The 19,898-nt window shown below is 51.0% G+C and overlaps 4 protein-coding genes and 2 non-coding genes across 7 annotated transcripts; 5 read left to right on the top strand and 1 right to left on the bottom strand.

Moving 5' to 3' along the window:
• Positions 1 to 622: 622 nt before the first annotated feature.
• EIF4A1 (eukaryotic translation initiation factor 4A1) lies at positions 623 to 6,675 on the top strand. The gene is made up of 11 exons (XM_036766600.1): positions 623 to 734; positions 2,200 to 2,248; positions 2,630 to 2,762; positions 2,962 to 3,101; positions 3,779 to 3,947; positions 4,222 to 4,331; positions 4,834 to 4,977; positions 5,075 to 5,212; positions 5,803 to 5,892; positions 6,112 to 6,191; positions 6,374 to 6,675. The coding sequence occupies exons 1-11, from the start codon at positions 712 to 714 to the stop codon at positions 6,516 to 6,518; spliced, it is 1,221 nt and encodes a 406-aa protein (XP_036622495.1). The 5' UTR covers positions 623 to 711; the 3' UTR covers positions 6,519 to 6,675.
• LOC118858867 lies at positions 3,410 to 3,547 on the top strand. Its single transcript, XR_005010990.1, has one exon. It is a non-coding gene; the product is annotated as a small nucleolar RNA SNORA48 (small nucleolar RNA).
• LOC118858886 lies at positions 3,999 to 4,137 on the top strand. The gene has a single exon (XR_005011004.1). It is a non-coding gene; the product is annotated as a small nucleolar RNA SNORD10 (small nucleolar RNA).
• Positions 6,676 to 7,693: 1,018 nt separating the features above from the next.
• CD68 (CD68 molecule) lies at positions 7,694 to 9,932 on the top strand. Its single transcript, XM_036767691.1, has 6 exons — positions 7,694 to 7,811; positions 7,907 to 8,331; positions 8,473 to 8,592; positions 8,693 to 8,765; positions 8,873 to 9,043; positions 9,491 to 9,932. Exons 1-6 carry the CDS (start codon positions 7,763 to 7,765, stop codon positions 9,622 to 9,624), a joined length of 972 nt encoding a protein of 323 aa, XP_036623586.1. The 5' UTR covers positions 7,694 to 7,762; the 3' UTR covers positions 9,625 to 9,932.
• Positions 9,933 to 11,052: 1,120 nt separating this feature from the next.
• On the top strand, positions 11,053 to 16,761 carry MPDU1 (mannose-P-dolichol utilization defect 1). Of its 2 annotated transcripts, none has more exons than XM_036765941.1 (7): positions 11,053 to 11,263; positions 13,866 to 13,931; positions 14,081 to 14,213; positions 14,574 to 14,659; positions 14,864 to 14,982; positions 15,132 to 15,242; positions 15,496 to 16,761. In XM_036765941.1, the coding sequence occupies exons 1-7, from the start codon at positions 11,161 to 11,163 to the stop codon at positions 15,622 to 15,624; spliced, it is 747 nt and encodes a 248-aa protein (XP_036621836.1). In that variant the 5' UTR covers positions 11,053 to 11,160; the 3' UTR covers positions 15,625 to 16,761. The 2 variants fall into 2 exon arrangements, with proteins under 2 accessions (XP_036621836.1, XP_036621837.1); XM_036765942.1 differs by lacking the exon at positions 11,053 to 11,263 and adding an exon at positions 13,413 to 13,431 and having other exon boundaries at positions 15,496 to 15,839.
• An 8-nt stretch (positions 16,762 to 16,769) lies between these two features.
• SOX15 (SRY-box transcription factor 15) lies at positions 16,770 to 19,764 on the bottom strand. The gene is made up of 3 exons (XM_036765944.1): positions 18,797 to 19,764; positions 18,106 to 18,627; positions 16,770 to 17,077 (listed from the first exon to the last, which is right to left on the bottom strand). The coding sequence occupies exons 2-3, from the start codon at positions 18,612 to 18,614 to the stop codon at positions 16,933 to 16,935; spliced, it is 654 nt and encodes a 217-aa protein (XP_036621839.1). The 5' UTR covers positions 18,615 to 18,627; positions 18,797 to 19,764; the 3' UTR covers positions 16,770 to 16,932.
• Between the last annotated feature and the right edge of the window lie 134 nt (positions 19,765 to 19,898).

The following is a 19,898-nucleotide window of genomic DNA, read 5'->3' as shown; positions in this document are numbered from 1 at the left end:
CAAGGGGGCACTTGGTGCTCCGAGTTTTCGGTCATTTACGCTGTCTCTTCTAGGTTACTTAGGAGGATGTACCCCTTGTATATCCTTTGGCAGCTGCTGTTGCTAATTTTTTACCAGCGAGATCAGCTACACCTCACTCCAACCTCTCTAACACAAGTGGGTGTGTGTGCAGGGATGGGATAGAACGGTGTGAGTCATTTACAAATTAATTTTTCAAGTTCTGAGGCAGTTACTGCTGAAAAGTTAGGAGCTGGGCGACAGGTCCTCGGGCCCGTACGTTAGTACTTTGATAAAGCTAGGGGACTGCCGAGGCATTGTGGCTCTCCCGAACGCCGGAAGTCCCGGGAAGTGAAGAGTCAACCTCTCACGTGACGGTGGACGTAGGCACGTGATCAGGACACTATTGCCGCCACACGTGGGGGGCAAGATGGCCGCCCGGCCTCGAGGCTCACCTCCTAGACGTCATTTCCGAATGGGTGAGAAGGGCGGCATTCCTGGCCAATGAAGATGCGGGGCGGGTCTCCGGTCTGATGTACATCGAAATAGGCCAATGGAAGCTGCACAGCGGGGTGTCCGCGGGCGGGCGTCACGGCGCGTTGCTGGGTGGCGGCAGGCGGGGTCCGGACCACGGAGCCAATGCGATGGCAGGGGCGGGGTTGAGTGCTCTATAAGTTGTCGAGAGGCGGATCCTCCGCCCTAGTTCCCAGGATCATGTCTGCGAGTCAGGATTCCCGGTAAGTAAAAGGAGGGCCCGGTGGCTTTAGGGTTCGATGGTTCTCCCCTGTACTGTTCGAAAACTTCGTGGGGGCGGAGCCGGCGTCAACATCTCAGGCCCACCGAGGTGGAAGAAGGAAAAGGCTGCCGGATGATAGCACTTTGTCAATAGGGAGAAGCGTGCGGCCCTACCACTGGGGATCGGCACGGGGTCGGGAGAGGAAAGCCAAACCCTAGGTCAAGAGTGCCGGGAGGAGGGTGGAGCGAGGGGGAATTGCGGCGGCAGACGCTGGTCTGGGGAGAGCAGCAGTAGAACCCGGGCGAGGAGTAAGCGAGGAAAATTATGTGGAGGAGCCTGCCTGGGAAAGCCCGAGTGGGTGCGATTCCGAGTGGTACTCTGGGCGGAGTATTCCGAGCGGGTCATTTCTGGGCTCTGGGGAATTCGGGTGAAACCATTATGTTTGGAGGGGGGGGGGGGCTAGGTCTGCACAAACTCTGGGGGACATTCCACCTCTCAGCCGATCTTTTTTCCGAATTCCGGGATCAGTATTAAGGTTCGGGAGGGGCGGTTTGTAGAGAGTTTTGCCCCGTGTCCAGTGGGCGGATCCCTCTCGCCCCTTGAGAAGGGGAATGGTGAACTGCGGAGGAGCTGTTCCACTTTTCTACGGGGGAACAGATTGGGGTGTGGGCAGGCGACACCATTTTTTCGAAAAGGGGTCGTAGAATGTGGCCCGTTCCACCCAGTGTTACCGGGGTGGGGGGGAGGAGAATTGGCTGCTAGGTGGTTTGGATTCGAGGACTTCTGCTTATGGTATGGAAAGGGGTAAGCATGTGCTCCTTTTAAATTCTTGATCGGTTTTGTGCCTTCCCCCTCCCATTTCTCAAGGCTTGTGCAATTCCCCCCCTCCCCCCTTAGCCAGCTTAGCTTCATTGTGCGCGAGGCCGCTACTGCTCGAGGCCTCCCACATCCGGGCACACGGCGAGTCGAGGCGGAGGGGAGGAGGGGTCTGGGCGAATTCTAGTTGGAAGGGGGGGTAGAGACTAGGAGGGAAGAATGTAGGCGTCATGACGTGGGAAGTCGGGGCGGGACTTCCCACACGTACTGCGGCGAGGGGAGTCAGGCTCCGGGCACGTGGACTAGGCCGTGTGCAGAGGCTGCCCTTCCCAGCCACATCCGGGCGATCTGGGGGGGGGGGGGGGGGGCTCTGAGCGCTGCCTTGCCTCTTCTTCCTCCGCCCCTTCCCCACTAACCTTCCCAGTGAAACTGGGATAGAGGTGGGGCACCATTTTATTAGGACTTGAGAATATTCAGCTCCAACGTGGAATCTTGAGAACTCTATTAGCTGGTGAAGTGGAAGTGTAGAGAGCAATTTACCCGGAAGAGATACTTGGGAGGGGCTGGCTGGCCCCCACCCTCCCAGAGGCAGGGTAGGGGTCTTTGGGAGGGGCTCCTAGGGGATGGTCTATAATTTCTTTTTTCTCTAGATCCAGAGACAATGGCCCTGATGGAATGGACCCTGATGGTGTCATCGAGGTGATGTGATTGTTTACCTGCTTTGGTTTGTTGTTTTGTCAACAACTAAATGAGATCCCCCGGATCTCGGTACACCTTTGTTTACTGTAAGGATTAGTGCTGGGGGGGGGAAGGGGGTTTGTTTTTTTGTTTGTTTATTTATTTATTTATTTTTTTGCTATTATAAAATTCACTGAAACTCATCTTGTGACCAAGGCCTCTCCCCCTCATTGGATTTTAAGGGGTTGAGTACTGCCCATCTTCACTGGAACCATATAGCATCTGAGACAGAAGGGCCTATAGGGTCAAGTTTATTCCCCAGTTGTAAGTTCCTTAGTATAGGGAACCATTTACCGACATTTCTTGGGTTGTTCTCCTCATGCTCTGCTTTTCTCCCAACAGAGTAACTGGAATGAAATCGTGGATAGCTTTGATGATATGAACCTCTCAGAATCTCTTCTTCGTGGTATATATGCTTATGGTTTTGAGAAGCCATCTGCTATTCAGCAACGTGCAATTCTTCCTTGTATCAAGGGTAAGACTTGTTTTGTTAATGGTTTGATGCCTGTGTCTGTTGTGAGTGTTGCTGATTTCATGCTTTGCTTACCTTCACACTTCCTAAAACAAGTTAAGCAGCTTGTCTTTAGACCTACTTCTTGTTACGGCAAGAGCTTGAGGTTCATCCTGTTGTTGTAGCCCCCACTCATGTCCATTTCTGTATCCTGTTCTTCCAGGTTATGATGTGATTGCTCAAGCCCAATCTGGGACCGGGAAGACTGCTACCTTTGCCATTTCCATCTTGCAACAGATTGAACTGGACTTAAAGGCCACACAGGCCTTGGTTTTGGCACCCACTAGAGAGCTAGCTCAGCAGGTCAGACATTTTTCTGAGGCTGGTCCTACTCTGCCACAGGGAAAAACAAACATGGAAGGAGGCAAAAAAGTTAAAAGATTTTAGAACTTTTGGTGATGATTAGGTATTCTGGTTACCTCAGGTGTGCTTCCTCCTCACAATTCAAACTGTCCCCCATAATTAAAGGCCCCTTTTTCCTGCCTTAAACCCAGCAACCAACGCCTCCAGTTGCCTGACTCAGAAGAAAGTTAGCATTCTGGGTGGAGCACGATAGTCTGGCTGGGCAGGTTTAATGGCCATTTCTGGCTGGCTGTAAGCTTCTCCCACCCCACCCCTGACACTGGGTAGAGAGACACCTCTTGGTGGTGTTCTTCTCATATCAGTCAGGGGCACAGCAGTAGTCCAAGTTCATCCCAGCTTGATGCTTTGCTTGGTGGCCACAGCTGGTTCATGCCCTGGGTACATAACTATCCACTTGTCTCAGGAGGGAAAGAGATATTGGTTACAATTAGTTTCATTACTTATGGTTCTCAGAAACTACTTCTAAAACCAGTGAGAGAACTTCAGAAGTTATGTTGGGGGATGGGGCTGGTATGCCTAAAAGTATTTGAACCCATTTCCTCAGTCGGAGTAGAATGCAAGGATATCATGGGCTATCAAGTTTTTTTTGTTTGTTTTGTTTTGATTTTTGGACCCAGATCCAAAAGGTAGTGATGGCACTGGGAGACTACATGGGTGCCTCATGCCATGCCTGCATCGGAGGAACAAATGTCAGGGCTGAGGTTCAGAAGTTGCAGATGGAAGCTCCCCACATCATTGTTGGCACCCCAGGCCGTGTCTTTGACATGCTTAACCGGCGATACTTATGTGAGTATTCTCTTCCAATTGTGCCCCTAGTCTAAGGAGTCTTATTTATTTGCTCTGTGATGATCCCCCATGCGTGTCAGCTGAGCCCAGCTTCCCCTGTTCTCCCAGGTCTAAGTGGGTGTCTTGCCCTCTAGTCTTTTTGGGCTGGCAGAGGTCTCTGTGCACATGATCATACTTTAATACTGAGAGCAGCCTGTAGTGGGTAGTTCTTAAGGGAGGATATGGAAGAAGACAGTTTCCGAAGTTTTCTTCCCTTTTTTATCTTCCTCTGCAGCTCCTAAATACATCAAGATGTTTGTTCTCGATGAAGCAGATGAAATGTTGAGTCGTGGTTTTAAGGACCAGATCTATGACATATTCCAGAAACTCAGTGGCAATACTCAGGTATGGGGAACAGGCCCAAGTGTCTCAGTGCTCTAGTCAATTACACAGGTAAGCTAAAGCCCAGAGGTCATAGAATCAGATTTAAACCAGAAGGGACCTCAGGTGGTTTAGTCCCACCACCATTCCCCTTGGGGCTCTCCTGCTGTTTCATAGATAAGTAAACTGTCCAGAGAGGGAAAGTTAACTTGTCTGGCATCTCAGAAGATTTGCACCTAGGTCTTCCAATTACATAGCCAGCATTTTCCTTCTCGTGCTGCCTGTTAGGTCGTAGGATAAAGAGTTAAGGATCAGACATGAGCACCATTACTTAGAGTTGTGCTATTTCAGGAAGGGGGGTGCATTTTCACGTTGGGACATCAGTGGGGGAGTGGGGAGGAGAATGGCAGTAGTGAGCAGGTATTGAGGATTTGGGGGTAGGAACAACAGAAGATGTGGGGGATTTTAAAGGAGAGGACAGAGCTCAGATACAATTTTTAATTGTTCTTTTTTTTCTCCTCCGAAGGTGGTACTCTTGTCAGCCACCATGCCCTCAGATGTGCTGGAAGTGACCAAGAAGTTCATGAGGGATCCTATCAGGATTCTAGTCAAGAAGGAGGAGTTGACATTGGAAGGCATTCGTCAGTTTTACATAAATGTGGAACGAGAGGTGGGACCCAGTGGAGAAAGGTGGTGTGTAGCCAGGGGAGGGAAGGATTCTGTCAAGATTCTGGAGCACTGGCCCTGACTGGTTTCTTCCCCCAAAGGAGTGGAAGCTAGATACCTTGTGTGATCTGTATGAAACGCTGACTATTACCCAAGCTGTTATCTTCATCAATACCCGCCGAAAGGTGGATTGGCTCACTGAGAAAATGCATGCCCGTGACTTTACTGTCTCTGCAATGGTGAGTTTCTAGGTGTTGCCTTTTAGTATCACTTCCACTGGACTTTGAGAGAGCTGATTTTTTGATGTATGCAGGTTCTGCAATTGTTTCCATTTCTGGGAGTCTGAGGGCTGCCACAGGGGGAAACTGAGTGAGACTGAAATCAGGACCTGACCAGGGATGCAGAAGGGAGGGGGTATGTGAGATTTTGCTCCCTTCCTTTACAGTTGGTCACCAGCTTGTCCCTTAGGAAGGACAACTGCCTGTCTACCATTCTACTCTGTCCAGTAATAAAGACTTAAGAGCTCAGGGGGGCAAGCTGCTACTTACATAGCTAGCTGCATGAGTGGAATGGAATGAATGGTGGACCAGCAGTCTTAAATAAAGTTAACTTGGCTTTTGTGCCCGCTGAAAAATCTCACCTTTGTCTCCCCACAGCTTCATTCCTGTCCTGAGCCCATGCTTGGTCATTAACCCCTGTGACAGCTCTCAGGACCCCTAAGACTCCCCCACAAATGAAACAATCAGATCCCACTACGTACCTGTCCAATGTTCTTTTGTACTAGTCACCTGGTTCTCTATTCCTACCTGACCTTCTGTTCTCTCCACAGCACGGAGACATGGACCAAAAAGAACGTGATGTAATCATGAGGGAGTTTCGCTCAGGTTCCAGTCGGGTGCTTATTACCACTGACCTATTGGTGAGCATTTAGGAAGATTTTGACATGGTTCTCACTCCCAAGGTTGTGGGATGGAACAGAATTCCTAATGGTGAAGTGGTGGGGTGCTGAATGTTAACACCACAATCTAATTTGTTCCCACAGGTCATACCCTTTCATTCAGAGTTAATGACAAATTTATCAGTAAAATGAGGATAGTGATGCTAACTTAGAATGTGATTGTGACCTTTTTTTTTTTAGGCTAGAGGTATTGATGTTCAGCAAGTGTCTTTGGTTATTAATTATGACCTTCCCACCAACCGGGAGAATTATATTCATAGGTAAGCCTGATGAAGAACTACCCATCATCTTTGGTGACACTTTTAGGGATAGAATTTTATTTTCTCTTGACCAATTTCAGTAATTATTTTTGGGTCTCACCATTTTCTTTTTATTTTGCTCCCAATTATGAGGTTTCTCAGACTACCCTAATTTGTATTCTTATAAATCTTCCTACCCCCAGAATTGGCCGTGGTGGGCGCTTTGGCCGTAAAGGTGTGGCCATCAACATGGTGACAGAGGAAGACAAGAGGATTCTTCGAGACATTGAGACCTTCTATAATACCTCCATTGAGGAGATGCCTCTCAATGTGGCTGATCTCATCTGAGGGGCTTCCCCACCTGATTTAACCCAGGGCCCTGCTCTCTGGGATGGGGGGAGGGGGAGCTGGATGGGAGGGGGGAACAAGGGATGGACACCTTTGTCATTTTTTCCTTTTTTTTTTTTTGACTTTGAATAAATGTCAATTTTTGAGGCAAAAGGAACTGTGAACCTTAGACACCCTTTTCTTTGGGGCAGGTTTATGCCCTTGGCGCCGTTACCTCCCCCAACTACTTCTTCCTTACTCCAGAACACTAATCCAACCCTTCATTGTTTCAAGCCAGTCTGTCCTCCATTCCTAGCAGCCAAATACCGCCTGCCCCACCGAAAGGTAGTTGAGAGGCCATGACTAGCCACTCTACCCCCTTCCCTGTCCATGGACAAAATTTGGGGGGGGGTCTGCCCCCCACCACCATGAGGCTGAAATAACTCATTGGGTTGGCTTCTCTCCTCTTCCCCCCTCCCCCCACCCAGGTCAAGGGAGCAGGGGAGAGAAAGTAGTCATTTTTACGTTGTTTTGTATAGTATTTATTGATTCAGGAAAGAAACCACAAAATTCTGAATAAAATTACTTGGAAACTGCCTGTTTGGGCTTCTTATTTTTTTTATCTACCCCTTTCCTCAACCTAGTTTCTGGGTAGTGTTTACTGGTGTCCCTTTAACAGGATAATATACCCTATCTAGGGTTAAGCTGATCTGTCTCCATTAGCATTGTCAATTCTACTCCCAAGTATTCCCTTTAGAAAACAAAACCCTAAAGCATGACCGTTAACCTGCAGTTGAAAGACTTTTGTATCTAAACTACTAGAAGGTGCAAAGGTGGGAGAGTGTATCATGCAGAATAGAAGTGGGGAGATCCCTGCTGTGATACCTCTGCATATTTTACTATTACATGTTTCTCAATTCTCAACATTAAGGTCTCCCCCCCCCCCCACCCACCCAAAGCCAAATCCACCACCACAATCACAAGCCTGGTCCTTAATGCCACCCCCTTCAGCTTCCTCTTAGTCCGAAAGGAACCTCATGACAGCACTGGTTGGGGCAAACTCAAGATTGAGAAATTCTTGACTCAGCACTGAGTCTGGTGAGCCTGAGGTGCCTGAGTCAGAATGGGGGTGGAGGGTTTAGTTACTAGGAAGTAGGTTTCATATTTCCCTTAAAAGACAAGACAGTAAAGTGAATCAGTCCCTGGGTGCAGAGGAGAAGAGAGAACCCCGGGAGAAAGATCCTAATTGGCAATCCGGTCTTATCATGAGACTATCTCTGCTACTTTCTGGTATCTTGCTGGGGCTGCTGGCAGGTATGGGGGAAAGGTGGCAGGGTTGGGGATTCGAGGGCAGTCCTTATTTTGACTTTCTTCCAGGGCTGATCTGCCCTTACTGTTTTCCCTCAAAGACCAAGGGGCAGGGGATAAGTGTCCCCGGAAGAAGTCTGTTACACTGGTACCATCGTTCACGGTGACGACCATAGCCACAGAGAGGAGTACCACCAGCCCAGAAACCACCACGAGACATGGGAGGACAGCCACAACCCACAGGACCTTCACAACTACCACTACCCCCCATAGTAACAGAACTGCTACCAGTTATCCAACCACAAGTGAAACAACAGCTATCACCCATGGAACTACTACCAGCTCCAGAAACACCTCAACCATCAGCCCATCACAATCCGTGCCAGTCCCACCTTTCCCCAAACCCACCTCTGGCCCCAGTGGGACTGTTGGAGACTACACTGGGGCCAATGGTTCCCAGCTCTGTGTTCGCCTCCGGGCTCAGATCCAGATGAGGGTCCTGTACCAGGGCCATGGTGGAGGAAAGGTCAGGCCCATCGGGAGGGGACTGGATGGAGTGGGGACGAAAGCTAGGGTAGGGGAAGGGTGGGAAGAAGGGAAAAAAACAGAAAGGGAAGATGATATGAAGCAGTAAAATGGACTCCACTTTGTTTCGCTTTTCCTACAGCTTTGGGGCATTTTTGTCCTGAACCCCAATAGAACAGTTCCTCAAGGAAGCTGTGAGGGGAACGACTCAAGCCTAATTCTCTCTTTTCCTGATGGAAAACTCATCTTTGGTTTCAAGCAGGTACAGTTTTAATGGTCAAAAGATAACTCCCTCCTCTCCGATCCTTTTTCCACTACATACGTACATTGCTTATCATCAATCCTAACACCACCCCTTCCAGGACTCAATCAAGAAAACTGCCTACCTGAGCTGTTTGGAGACAGAGTTCAATGCGTCCTTCCCCTCCTCAGCCCGTGAGTACTCCCATGTACTGTCTAGTTTACTGAGGGGAAACGGAAGGAGAGGAAAGAAACACAAGTGGATTATTAGGTTCCTGATCTCTCTGCACTCCTTCAATCAGGGTGGACATTCTCGGCAAAGAATTCATCACTCCAGGATCTCCAAGCACCACTGGGTCATAGCTTCATTTGTAGAAATAGAAGTATAGCCATCTCCCCAGAGATCCACCTTGACTTGCTATCGCTACAGCTGCAGGCGGCTCAGCTTCCCCCAAATGGGGCCTTTGGCACAGGTAAGATGCCCCTCTCCCCCCCACCCCCACCTTTCACCCCACCAGCCACCTTGTCAATTTAATTCAATTAAACATCATGATGAGGCAGTATCTTTTCCAGACAAGTCACTCCTTCCTTTGTTCCTCTTTCCTGCTTTCCCAAATGCCCTCCCTCTTCACTGGTCCTATCCACTGGTGCCCTTGGCATCTCCGGTCCTACCTAAAACACAAATTTAGGCTTCCCAAAGTAACCAGATAGAGAGGACCTAGGCTTGAATTCTATCTAGTTGTGAAATAAGCTCTCTGGGGCTCAGTTTCCCCATCTGTAAGATGAGGTGGTTGGACCAGATGAGCTCTGAGATTCCCCTCCACCTCTACATCCCTTCCCTCTCCCTCCATTCTAAGTTTAATCACTAGGTTTCTCCCTGCAACAGCTCATTCCCGGCTACCTCCCTTTTCTCCCTCTAGCTTTCTACTGCTCTGCCGAGCACAACATCCTCGTGCCTCTTGTGGTGGGTCTCGTCCTGCTCGCTCTCCTCATCCTGGTGCTTGGTGCCTTCTGTATCTCCCGAAGACGCCCACCGGCCTACCAGCCCCTCTGAAAGCTCCCGCTTCCCTTATTTCCTTGGCTGGAGACATCCCTGTACCCCTCTCCCACCCCAAGGTGACTCCTTCACTCTTTTTCCATTTTCTCTACCTCCTTAGTTCTAGGATAGATCTGCAATTCTCTACCTTGGGGAGGTGGGGAGAGAAGGGGGAGACTTCCAAAGGCAGAAGGAGAGGCATTGTGAGCAAGGAGAGTCTTTATTGGATTTGACGGAAGCACCTTCCCAGAACCACATGAGATACATGCATTTTCCTTAACTTCTCCACTTCTGCAATGATTAAAGATCACAATGGCTTTGCCTTATGTCTGGTTCTTCGTGCTTGATGTGCTTTCATGGCGTCTGAGCAGTAGGAAGAGTGTATGTGTGTATTTTTCCTGATGCTCGGCACCGTACATCCCGTGTCTTCTGCGCCCTCCCGCCCTCCTCCTTCGGGGCCAGGAGCCAAAGGCCCTCTGGGTCTCCACCTTGGTCCTAAAATGGGGCTCGCCGAGTTCAGCGGGGAGTCACGTCTGTGGGTAAGGCCTCATCTGCAGAAGCCTCTAGACCCAAAGTCTCAGCTCTGTAATAATACAATCAGCTCCCCGACTAGGGACGTGGATGGACCGGGGTGGGACCCACACCGTGGTAGGCCAGTACTCAGGCAGGGAAAGCCACCTATGTGAAGGCTGCCCAGCGACCTTCTGGGCCACGGCATGGAAGACCACGGAATGGAAGACGCCAAAGAGCCCCCGACCCCCCCCCCCCCCCAGGGCCTGGACTCCGACACATCCCGGCAGTTCGGGTGGCCCCTCCTCCCCCCCAGGAGGGACCTTGCCGCAGCGCAGAGCCCGAGGTCACGGCCCCCACCCCCCAGCAATTCCTTTTAGTCCATGGCCCCGGAGCTTAGAGGGGCGGCTTCCCGAATGCTCATCGAATTAAATGCATTGTCTATTGCTGGTAGCCATCTTGGATCCTTGGGTTTAATTCCATTAAAAACTTTTCTCCCCACTGCATCCCGTGGGCTGGGCTATCGCAAAGCTGCCCCACCGGAAGCGCCCCGCGGTGATTCTGGTACCTTGCCCACCCCGCCCCATCCCCCCACGGCCTCACACGGTTTCACAAAAATGTCAGTGTTTGGGCTTCTCCCTCTTGGCCTCGGACCAGACAAAGGGACCCAAAGGGGAAGGCATTCGACAAAATGGCGCCAGGGGGCCGGGGTGGTGAGCTCCGTCTCATTCAAGAAAACGGGTCCTCAAATAGAGCGCCAACTGCACATGCGTAGATCGCTCTTTTTAAATTCCGTCCACTCCCCCACCCCGGCCCCTCCCACTACCACGGCCACACACCCCGTTAGGCCACAAAAATGGTGTAAGAGGAGCGCTTTGCCCCCCGAAGGCAAACACTTCCGGGGGTGAGGAAGAGCGCCGGCGTACGCATGAGCGAGAGAGGAATCGGCAGTATGGACACGCGCATGCGCGTGCCGACGACGCTACATGGCAGGCCGGGCGGGGGAGGAAAGGCCTGAGCAGGCGGAAGAGATCGGTTTGCAAGATGGCGGAGGAAGCGGAAGGGCCTCTAAAGCGGCTCCTGGTGCCTTTTCTTCTGCCCGAGAAATGCTACGATCGGTTTTTTGTTAACTTGGATTTGCTCGACGGTGAGCCCCTTTCCAGTATCACGTGGTCCTCCGGACGCAGGGATCCGGGGCCGGCCTGGGGTGGGGTGTCAAACCACGAGATTATGGCAGCTGCTGCCGTGACCTTTCGGGCGGTAGTGACTAAGGGCGGCCATGCGGGCAGGGCGGAAGTGCGTGCAAGCCCACGTGGGACGGGAAGCTGGCTTCCTTTTATGGGGGCGCAGGGGGCGGGGGTCGTGATTAATGAGGGCTCCGGAAAGAGTTCGTGCTGCCTCCTAATGAAAGTTTCTGAGTTAGTGAGTTGGTCCCGGAACTGCTGAGGTTCAGTCTGCGAAACGCGGGGTCACAATAAGGAGGGGAGCTGATATTTTAGCGTCCGTTAGTTTGTTTTCCACGAGGTGGCCGAGAGGTGTAAGTTCCTGCCGGCTTGGTTGTTCTATCTAATAGATGAAGGCCGCGAGTGACTCGTCCAGGGCCACACCGAAGGGTTGATACTTGAACCTAGGGCCCCCCGATAAATGTCAATGTGTGTCCGAGGTGGAATTTGAGCTGTGGTCATTAAAGCAGGCTGCCTTCCACACTGTTGTATATTTATGAAACAACCCCATTTCAAAGGGCTGAAATCTGGGAGGTAAGTTACCTCCTCCCGTATCTTTTGGGGAAGGAAATAGAGGACAAGGATCACGGAAGTTGTAGAGTAGTGGGACTGCTCATCAGGTGAGGTCCACGGTGTTAGTAGCACTGCCCAGGAGAAAGCCGAAGCCAACTGGTTGCTAGAATTCAGGCCTGTGGTACAGGGTCCTTCCGCCGTACCATTGTATACCCCTTTTGAGCGGCTGGTATGTGCGATGCAGTGTGCCGGATTGGGGGGAATGTGTGAGGAGACTTCCAAGAAATCAGTACGTGTCCGGCTATCTTAGGATCCTTTAGAACTGAAAGGAAACTGACAGCTAGCCTAACCCTCTTTTGTGTGAGAGGATATGGGGGGAGGTTAAGAGGTTTGCCCAAGCTAAAAAGTATCAGGAACCCAAGTTCTATGACTCAGGCCGGCCCTCTCTCCGCTGCATTCTGCTGCCCTCCAATACATGCAAAACCCAAGTGATGTGGCCGGTGAGGGCTAGAGTCAATCAATACACAAGTCTGCAATAGATACTCTTCTGGCACAGAAACAAAAATGAAACAGCCCCTGCCCTCAAAGACCTTACTGGGGAAGACAGCGTGTGCATATATGAGAATATGTGTGTGTGTTTGTATATGAGACATTTAAGGTAAATAAGAAAAGGCTTATGAAGAAGGCAGAGCTTGATCTGAGTTTTGAGGGAAACTCAGGATTCCAGGAGACAGGTGAGGAGGAAGAGCAGTCTGTATAAAGGCACCAAGGCCAGAGCTATTAGTTCCTTAAGAGGAATGGTAAGAAGCCTGGTTTGGCTGGGCCATTGATTATATGAAGAGGAGTAATGCCACATAAAGCTGGAAAGGTAGGTTGGAGCCAGCTAGTGAGGCTTTTAAATGCCAAACAGATTTCTATTTGATCCTAGAGGTCATTGAGAGCCACTTGAGTTCATTGAGGAGGGAAGTGACACGATCAGAAATTGCTTTGGTAGCTATGTAGAGGGTGAATTTGGAAGAGAGGAAACTCAAGGGACAGGGACCAATTAGAAAACTGTTGCAGTAGTCCAGGAGACAAGTTTCAGCTGGCCTTTAGGTTATCTCTCCAGTTAGGGGATTGTATATAAATGACAAACCAGCCATGTCATCTGAGGAGGAACACTCCGACAGGCAGGAAGAGAATCAAACAAAGGGTAAGATTACTTTGGCCAGAGCGGTCAGGGACAGCTCAGACCCAGAAGAATAGTTAGGGATTGGGGAGGGCGCTCTAAGTGAGAAGCAGTAGTGGAAGCTCCGTCTTGGGAAAAGTCAGTTTCTGTTGGTGAGCCGTGGCGATTACCTTTGAATGACTACTAGGGTAGGGGAGCACATTGACGGTTTCTGGGGAGGTGCATTAGGATAATAGTGGGTCACACTGAGGTTTTCTAAGTACTTTCCTCACAACATCACTGAAGCGGGTTGGGTTGTACAAATATCCTTCCCATTATTAAAGTGAGAAAACTGAACCAGAGAGGAGTGACATAAGGTTTAGAGTTCTGAAGGATTTCCAGATCTTCTAACCCAATCTCGTCATTCAACAGGTGAGGAAACAGACTCAGATGTTCAACTTATTTGTCCAAGGTCATAGAGATAACAACAGAAGATCCAGGTCTCTTAACTTCAAATCCCAAAGTTTTCCTGAGTCAGTGTTGTGCAGGGAGAATTGGGACGTTAGCCAGGGTAGGAAAATGGGGCAGGGGCTGTCATTCTTTACCCTCAGGTGTCCCTAAGACCTCAGAGTCTATGAGACTGTCTTCCAGATGGTTCTCAAGGAAAAGCAGTAGAGAAAGATAGTGTCCCCAAGGTTGGGCCTAGAAAGGGATGATAGTGGAGTGTACACTGTACAGTCTTGTCTGTCCCATGCTTTAGTACCGTTGTCCTTTCTTGGCATTAGAAGGCAGGCAGTATGACATGAGGCTTGGCTTTGTCCTTCCTAGTATCTTAACTCTCTTTGCTTCCTCTCGCCCCGTTCCAGTTCCCTGCCTCAAGATACTAATCAGCAAAGGCCTGGGGCTCGCCATTGTTGCTGGATCATTGCTAGGTGAGTGTCCAATGGGAATTAGCGGTGGTCACCTTGGGGCTCCAATTGAATTGGCCCCTTTTCCTCAAAAACCAAACGTAGCTGGGAAGGGAATTGGTTCTATATTCCCAGGGTATGGCTTTTCTTGTTATCTGCTTGTCCACTTACAGTGAAACTACCTCAGGTGTTTAAAATTCTGGGGGTGAAGAGTGCAGAAGGACTGAGCCTCCAGGCATTTCTTCTAGAACTGGTGGCCTTGACTGGGACCATAGTCTATAGTGTGGCCAACAGCTTCCCGTTCAGGTAACTGAGGGGCCCAGGTGGTTTTGGGAGTGTGATAACCACTTTGCTAGGAATGTGAGGAATTGGAATGCTCTCTACCCATCCCCCCTTAAAAAAACAAAAACAGCTCTGGGAACTGAAGACATTAGACTAGAAAGCTGTGGGAAGGGCAGCCTTGGGTTTCTGGCAGCCTACTTCTGATATAGATGGATGGATGGATGGATAGGTGGATGGGTGGATGTTAGGCAACTCCCTTGAATCTCAGATCAGGCACTTGCTGTGATAGAGGATAACTCTTGGGAGTTGTAGACCTCAGGAAGACCATAGAGGCAGTAAAGGAGGATTGGTCCAGCTCTGACCCATGCCTTGGCTCCCCTTCAGCTCTTGGGGTGAAGCCTTGTTCTTAATGCTACAGACCATCACCATCTGCTTCCTGATCCTACACTACAGAGGACATACCATGAGAGGTAATCTTCCACCACCCCCCCCTCCCCCAGAGGTAGGGGAGGCTCTGGGCTACCATCCTCTATGGGTGGGGCATGGAGGACCTTGGGGCACTGTAATAAACATTGTAAGGATTGAGACTTTTTGTGGGAGGAAAACAGGGGAAGTAGGCAAGTTGGAAGATTGGAAAATGAATTGTCAGTGATCTTTCCCCGGCACCACTTCAGGTGTGGCCTTACTAGGCATCTATGTCCTGATCCTGCTGTTATTGCTCTCACCCCTGATGCCCAAGGCTGTGGTCACCCTGCTTCAGGCCACCAACATGCCTGCTGTGATCATGGGGAGGGTGAGTGTGGGGAGAGACAGGGACAAACAGGTGGAGGTGGAGATGAAGAGGAGGTGGGCAGTGGGTAGGGGTTGGGGGTAAAGAACACACCAGATAATGGGGAAGAGACAGGAGACAGATGAACATAAGAATCTTTTGATTTTCTCCAGTTACTTCAGGCAGTCACCAACTACAGAAACGGTCACACGGGGCACCTGTCGGCAGTCACTGTCTTCTTACTCTTTGCTGGCTCTCTTGCCCGAATCTTCACCTCTATCCAGGTAAGGGTTCCCTCAGAGGACAGTCCCTACCTCCTTACAGACCCTGGTGGTTAAATGCCAACTTACCCCTGAAAATGAGATTGATTAGGCCTTCAGAATGGGGACTGGGATTTCCCTGCCTCTAAAACTTACTCCCTGTGTGGCCTTGGCAAACCATTTAAACCTCTTTGGCTCTCTTCTAGGTAAAATGAACAGATCGGACCAGCTGCTGGCCCTCCAGCGCTGATATTGTTTGTTTCTATTCTATCTTCAGGAAACAGGTGACCCCCTCATGGCTATGACTTTTATCGTCTCCTCCATCTGCAATGGCCTCATTGCCTTCCAGCTCCTCTATTACTGGAATGTCAGGATTCCTCACAAATGGGAAAAGAAGCATCAGTAGTGTCTGGGATGCCACTTCCCTGCCAGAACAGTATCTCAAAGGGCCCAGTTTGAACTTCATTCCTTTTCCTTTGGTCTTCTTGACCTGGGTTCCTCCCACCCCCAAAATTGAAATCCTTTTTTGTTTTGGAGCTGTGCTCCTCCCCACCCCTTTATTCCACTCTATATTGATGTGGTAACTTTTTTTTTTTTTAGATTAAATGGCAGTCCCCAGAATTCCCTGTCCTCCCCTCACTCCCCCGTAGCTTTTTGTTCTCGACTGTGTTGGGGAGCTTCCAAGAGAAGGTTTAGGGGCAGCTAGATGGCACAGTGAGTAGAGAACCAGCCCTGGAGTCAGGAGGACCTGAGTTCAAATCCAACCTCAGACACTTGACGCATTAGCTGTGTGACCTTTTCCAAGTCACTTAACCCCAATTGCCCTGCCTTCCCCCCTCCAAAAAAAAAAAGATTTATAAACCAAGAGAAGGTTTAGCCCTTAGAGCATCCACTGCTAAAGAGGGATTGTGACCTGGGGATTGGGAGGAAGGTAGCAAATGAAGACATGGGACCTCATTAGTGGTGGCTTTGGACTATGAGGATGTCAGCTGTGGCTTATTAACTAGTTTTGTACCTGTGGTCCTAATTATTCATCACCAGGATAGGATCTCTGGCTTCTTGGCAGAACTCAAAGGGAACTTTGTTCCTCCTTTCCATTTGATTCCTAAATATGTTTCTTCCCTCTCAATCCTAGAAGGTATCTCTTCTTGCACGGTCCCCTTCAAACACCCTCTCCCCATTAGGGTACTCAAAGGGGCATGGGCCCAGGAAATGAAGGAAGGTGGCACCTGCAGACTAATACAGGCAGTAACTAAAGACGTGGAAAGAAACAGCTGACCAGAACCTGAGCTAAAGCTGTCTTCTTCAGGTGGGATTCTCTAGTCTGACTCTAACCTTTGACCCTTAGGGCAGTCTCCATCTGTATAGGACTCCTCCCTATCCCCAAGTCTTAGGTGGAGAAACAGATCTGGGCCCTGCTGATGATCCCCTGGGTTGGTGAAGCTGTAGAGGGAATCAAAAAGTGGGGCCAAAACTCAAAGTCTGAATTTAATCTTACAAAACATAGAATATATAAAAATTTGTATCTTCAATACAAAAATAATCCAGCATTCTCCCTTAATTATGTCCCTCAGAATCCAAGTGTCCAGTCACCTGAAGGTGGCATACTTGTGGCGGTGGATACTGCTGTTAAGGGAGGGGGTCTGAGTGAAGGACTAGAGAGGCACATCCCCGGCATTTCGTGGCCCCTGGACCCTAGGGTATTAGAGGTGGATCAGGGGGTGGGACCCAGGAGAGGAGGATTGTAGGAGGTGGGGCCAGGGGAATAAGGGTTGTAGGGATTCAAAAGCTCCCCTTGGAGTGGAGCTCCAAGAGGAAGGGAACAAAGGGAAAGGGCCTCTGGTTTACAGTGATGAGCTCTGCGAAGAAAGAAAAAGGGAAATGTGAGAAGAACCCGGGTGTCTGTTCCCCTCACCACCATGCCATCCCTCTTCTCTGGTATTCCTCTCTTGTTCCCTCCCCAGGAGAGGGTGTGTCAGGGTAGATTTCCTGAGTCACATTCCCCAGCTTTCAAGTTAGACCTGTTCTGGGAAGGCAGGAGGAGCAGCAGCTTGTTTCTGGCTCAGCGTGTAGCACAGATGTCCAGACCCTGCTTGGCATATCAATGGGACAGGGACCTCTAGTGGCTTAGACTACCATTTAGTCTTTTTGTGGCATGTTGGCATCATTTGGCATGTATGCTCCCCTGCTGTTTTTCTTTTCCAGGGAAGACAAGAAGAGAGGTTTGCAATCTCCCTGCCCTAGGGGATGGGAGAGGGACTTGGGTCAGCTAAAGGACAGGACTCTGGATGGAAAGTAGAAGAGGGTGGGGTGTGAAGGCAGTGAAGAGAGAAACTTCCATTTCCAAGCCTTGCCCTGGAGGTAACCCAGAAGAGGTAGCAAACAGGGCACAAGTCTATATTGCACAAGTTTATGTCACACAACTACCCAAAGCTGTTACTTGGGATATAAGGTGGCAAAGTAGCTAGACTTGACTTCGAATTTGAGGAGAAGCCTTCTGCTCCACGCTCTCTGTGATCACGAACCCACCACTGAGCCCTCACTCTGCTCTCCCATCTAGACGGGCTTAGCAACTGAAAAGCCCCGTCTTCCCATCCCAGGTTCTGGGCCAGCCACAGACTTCGCCGTTAGCCGGGGAGCCTGGATGGAAGCCCAGAGCCCAAGTTAAGGTGACTGTAGCCCGGACCTATTTAGATGTTCCGGGGGTCCTACTGCTCGTTATTTCTACAGCCCAAACTTGCACCGGGTTTTGAGAGCGCATGCTCAGTTCTCCCTCCCACGGCACAAGGAGCCCTGGTCCTCTAGGGCAGTACAGATGGTGGATGCCCGGGGCTGGGAAGTCCCACGTCCTTCTTCCTCCACCCCTCCACCCCTGGCCATCACTCACCCGCAGCCTTCGGCCAGATAGGAGGAAGAAGGGTTCTGGGGCTGGTAGCCAAAGCACCCCGTCTCCCAGCCCGGCTCAGCACCGTGGTTGCCGCTGCCCCTGCCCGCCCTGGCCAGCCCCAGACATTCGTGGCCCAGATTGGTGTTCTTGGTCTTGCGGCGCGGCCGGTACTTGTAGTCGGGATACTCGCGCAGGTGCCGCGCCCGGAGACGCTTCGCCTCTTCTACGAAGGGTCGCTTCTCAGCTTCCCCGAGCAATTTCCACTGCGCGCCCAAGCGCTTGGAGATCTCCGAGTTGTGCATCTTGGGGTGCAGCTGCGCCATCTGGCGACGCTGGCCCGAGCTCCACACCATGAATGCGTTCATGGGCCGCTTCACCTTCGGGGGAGTCTCCCCGGGAATCCCTGGGCTCTCGGACTCCGAGGGACGGGACGTGGAGGATGCGAAAGCAGTGGGAGCAGGGAGTGTCAGGTCCCAGGCCTGATGTGGAGAAGACCGGGGCAGCGCCATGGGGATGGTTAACCTGGGCGAGGAGGGGGAGATGGGGAGGAGGCTCAGGAAAGTGCCTGATCTTGGAACGTCGGGTTATCCCGAGTCCGGTATCCCTCAATGGAAGATTCCTTCAGCCCTCACGGACACCCTTACCCTCCCCTCCACCCTCACCCCAGGAAAGTGGAATAAGAATCTGCTACCTTGTCCCCAAATCCGTTGTCTTTGATATAGAGGTGTATGGCCACTCGCAGAGCCAGAGAGCCAGCAGCAGGTAGCTGGCCCCTGCCTCCACAGTGTTCCTTCAGGCTCTTTCCCAAATTCAGGGTCTCCAGCCTTCCAAGTACTTCGCTAAGGTACGAGGGTGTGCTTCTCAGGCCCTGCAGCCCTTGCTTCCCGGGGCCAGTACTGCTCTGGGTTTCGGCGTGTTTCCGAGGCTGCCTTATTCGAATCACCCTGGGGGGTGTGGGGCGCGGCAAGTGCCAGTAGTAGGCCGGTCAGACCCGGGAAAGGCTTTTAAACTGGGACCCCGCCCTACTCCAGGGCCTCCCCTGCTCCCTTTCCTCCGCCCCGCAGCGTGCTCAGGTTTACTCTTCCCAGCCCCCATTTCTCAGGGCTCCACTCCCTAACCCTAGCTCTAGTCCAGGAGACTCTCCTCCCAGCGCCCGCTGCATTTTATTTCCCTTCCTTGAGTAATTTTAGGTCACGAATTCCCTTGATCAATGCTGGATGAGGGGTACAGCGGTACAACACAGCCTTCTCTCTCTTGGCCCCTTCCGAATGGCTTCTCCGACCCAGAGTGCGTCTGGGGAAGATTTGGAGGGAAAGTTTAAGGTAATTTCTCTTCCTGAATCACCCTAGCTTAGCTCAATCCATGACTCCGAATTTCTCTGGTGCCGAGGATTATCCTAACCCTACGGGAGCCATTTCTGTTGTCAGGGCAACTGGGGAGAGGAAGGTTGGCCATAGGAACCGCAGAGCCATTGTTGGGAAAGCTGGGGGTGGGGTGGGGTGAGGAGTCTCACCTTGTGCCCCATCTTCTCATGGCCGGGCCCAGCCCTGGCCTGAGGGGACCCCAAAATAAACCAAACCCATTAAGGCAGTGCCTTGCCTTGGGCCCAGATCTCAACCCCTAGGGAGGGGCATTCCTGAGTCACAGCAGGAGGCAGGGTAGGTAGAGGAGTGGCCCAACTCACTCAGCAGCAAGTTGGGTGGGGACACTGGGCCAGTTCCAGGGTAATTAGAGTAAGACGGGGGAGGGGTGGAAAGCATGAAGAGGAGCATCACATGCAGAGTTAAGGGGCT

This window comes from Trichosurus vulpecula, chromosome 7, assembly GCF_011100635.1.
Source record: "Trichosurus vulpecula isolate mTriVul1 chromosome 7, mTriVul1.pri, whole genome shotgun sequence".
NCBI lineage: Eukaryota > Metazoa > Chordata > Mammalia > Diprotodontia > Phalangeridae > Trichosurus > Trichosurus vulpecula.
This window is presented reverse-complemented; position numbering and strand designations above follow the sequence as displayed.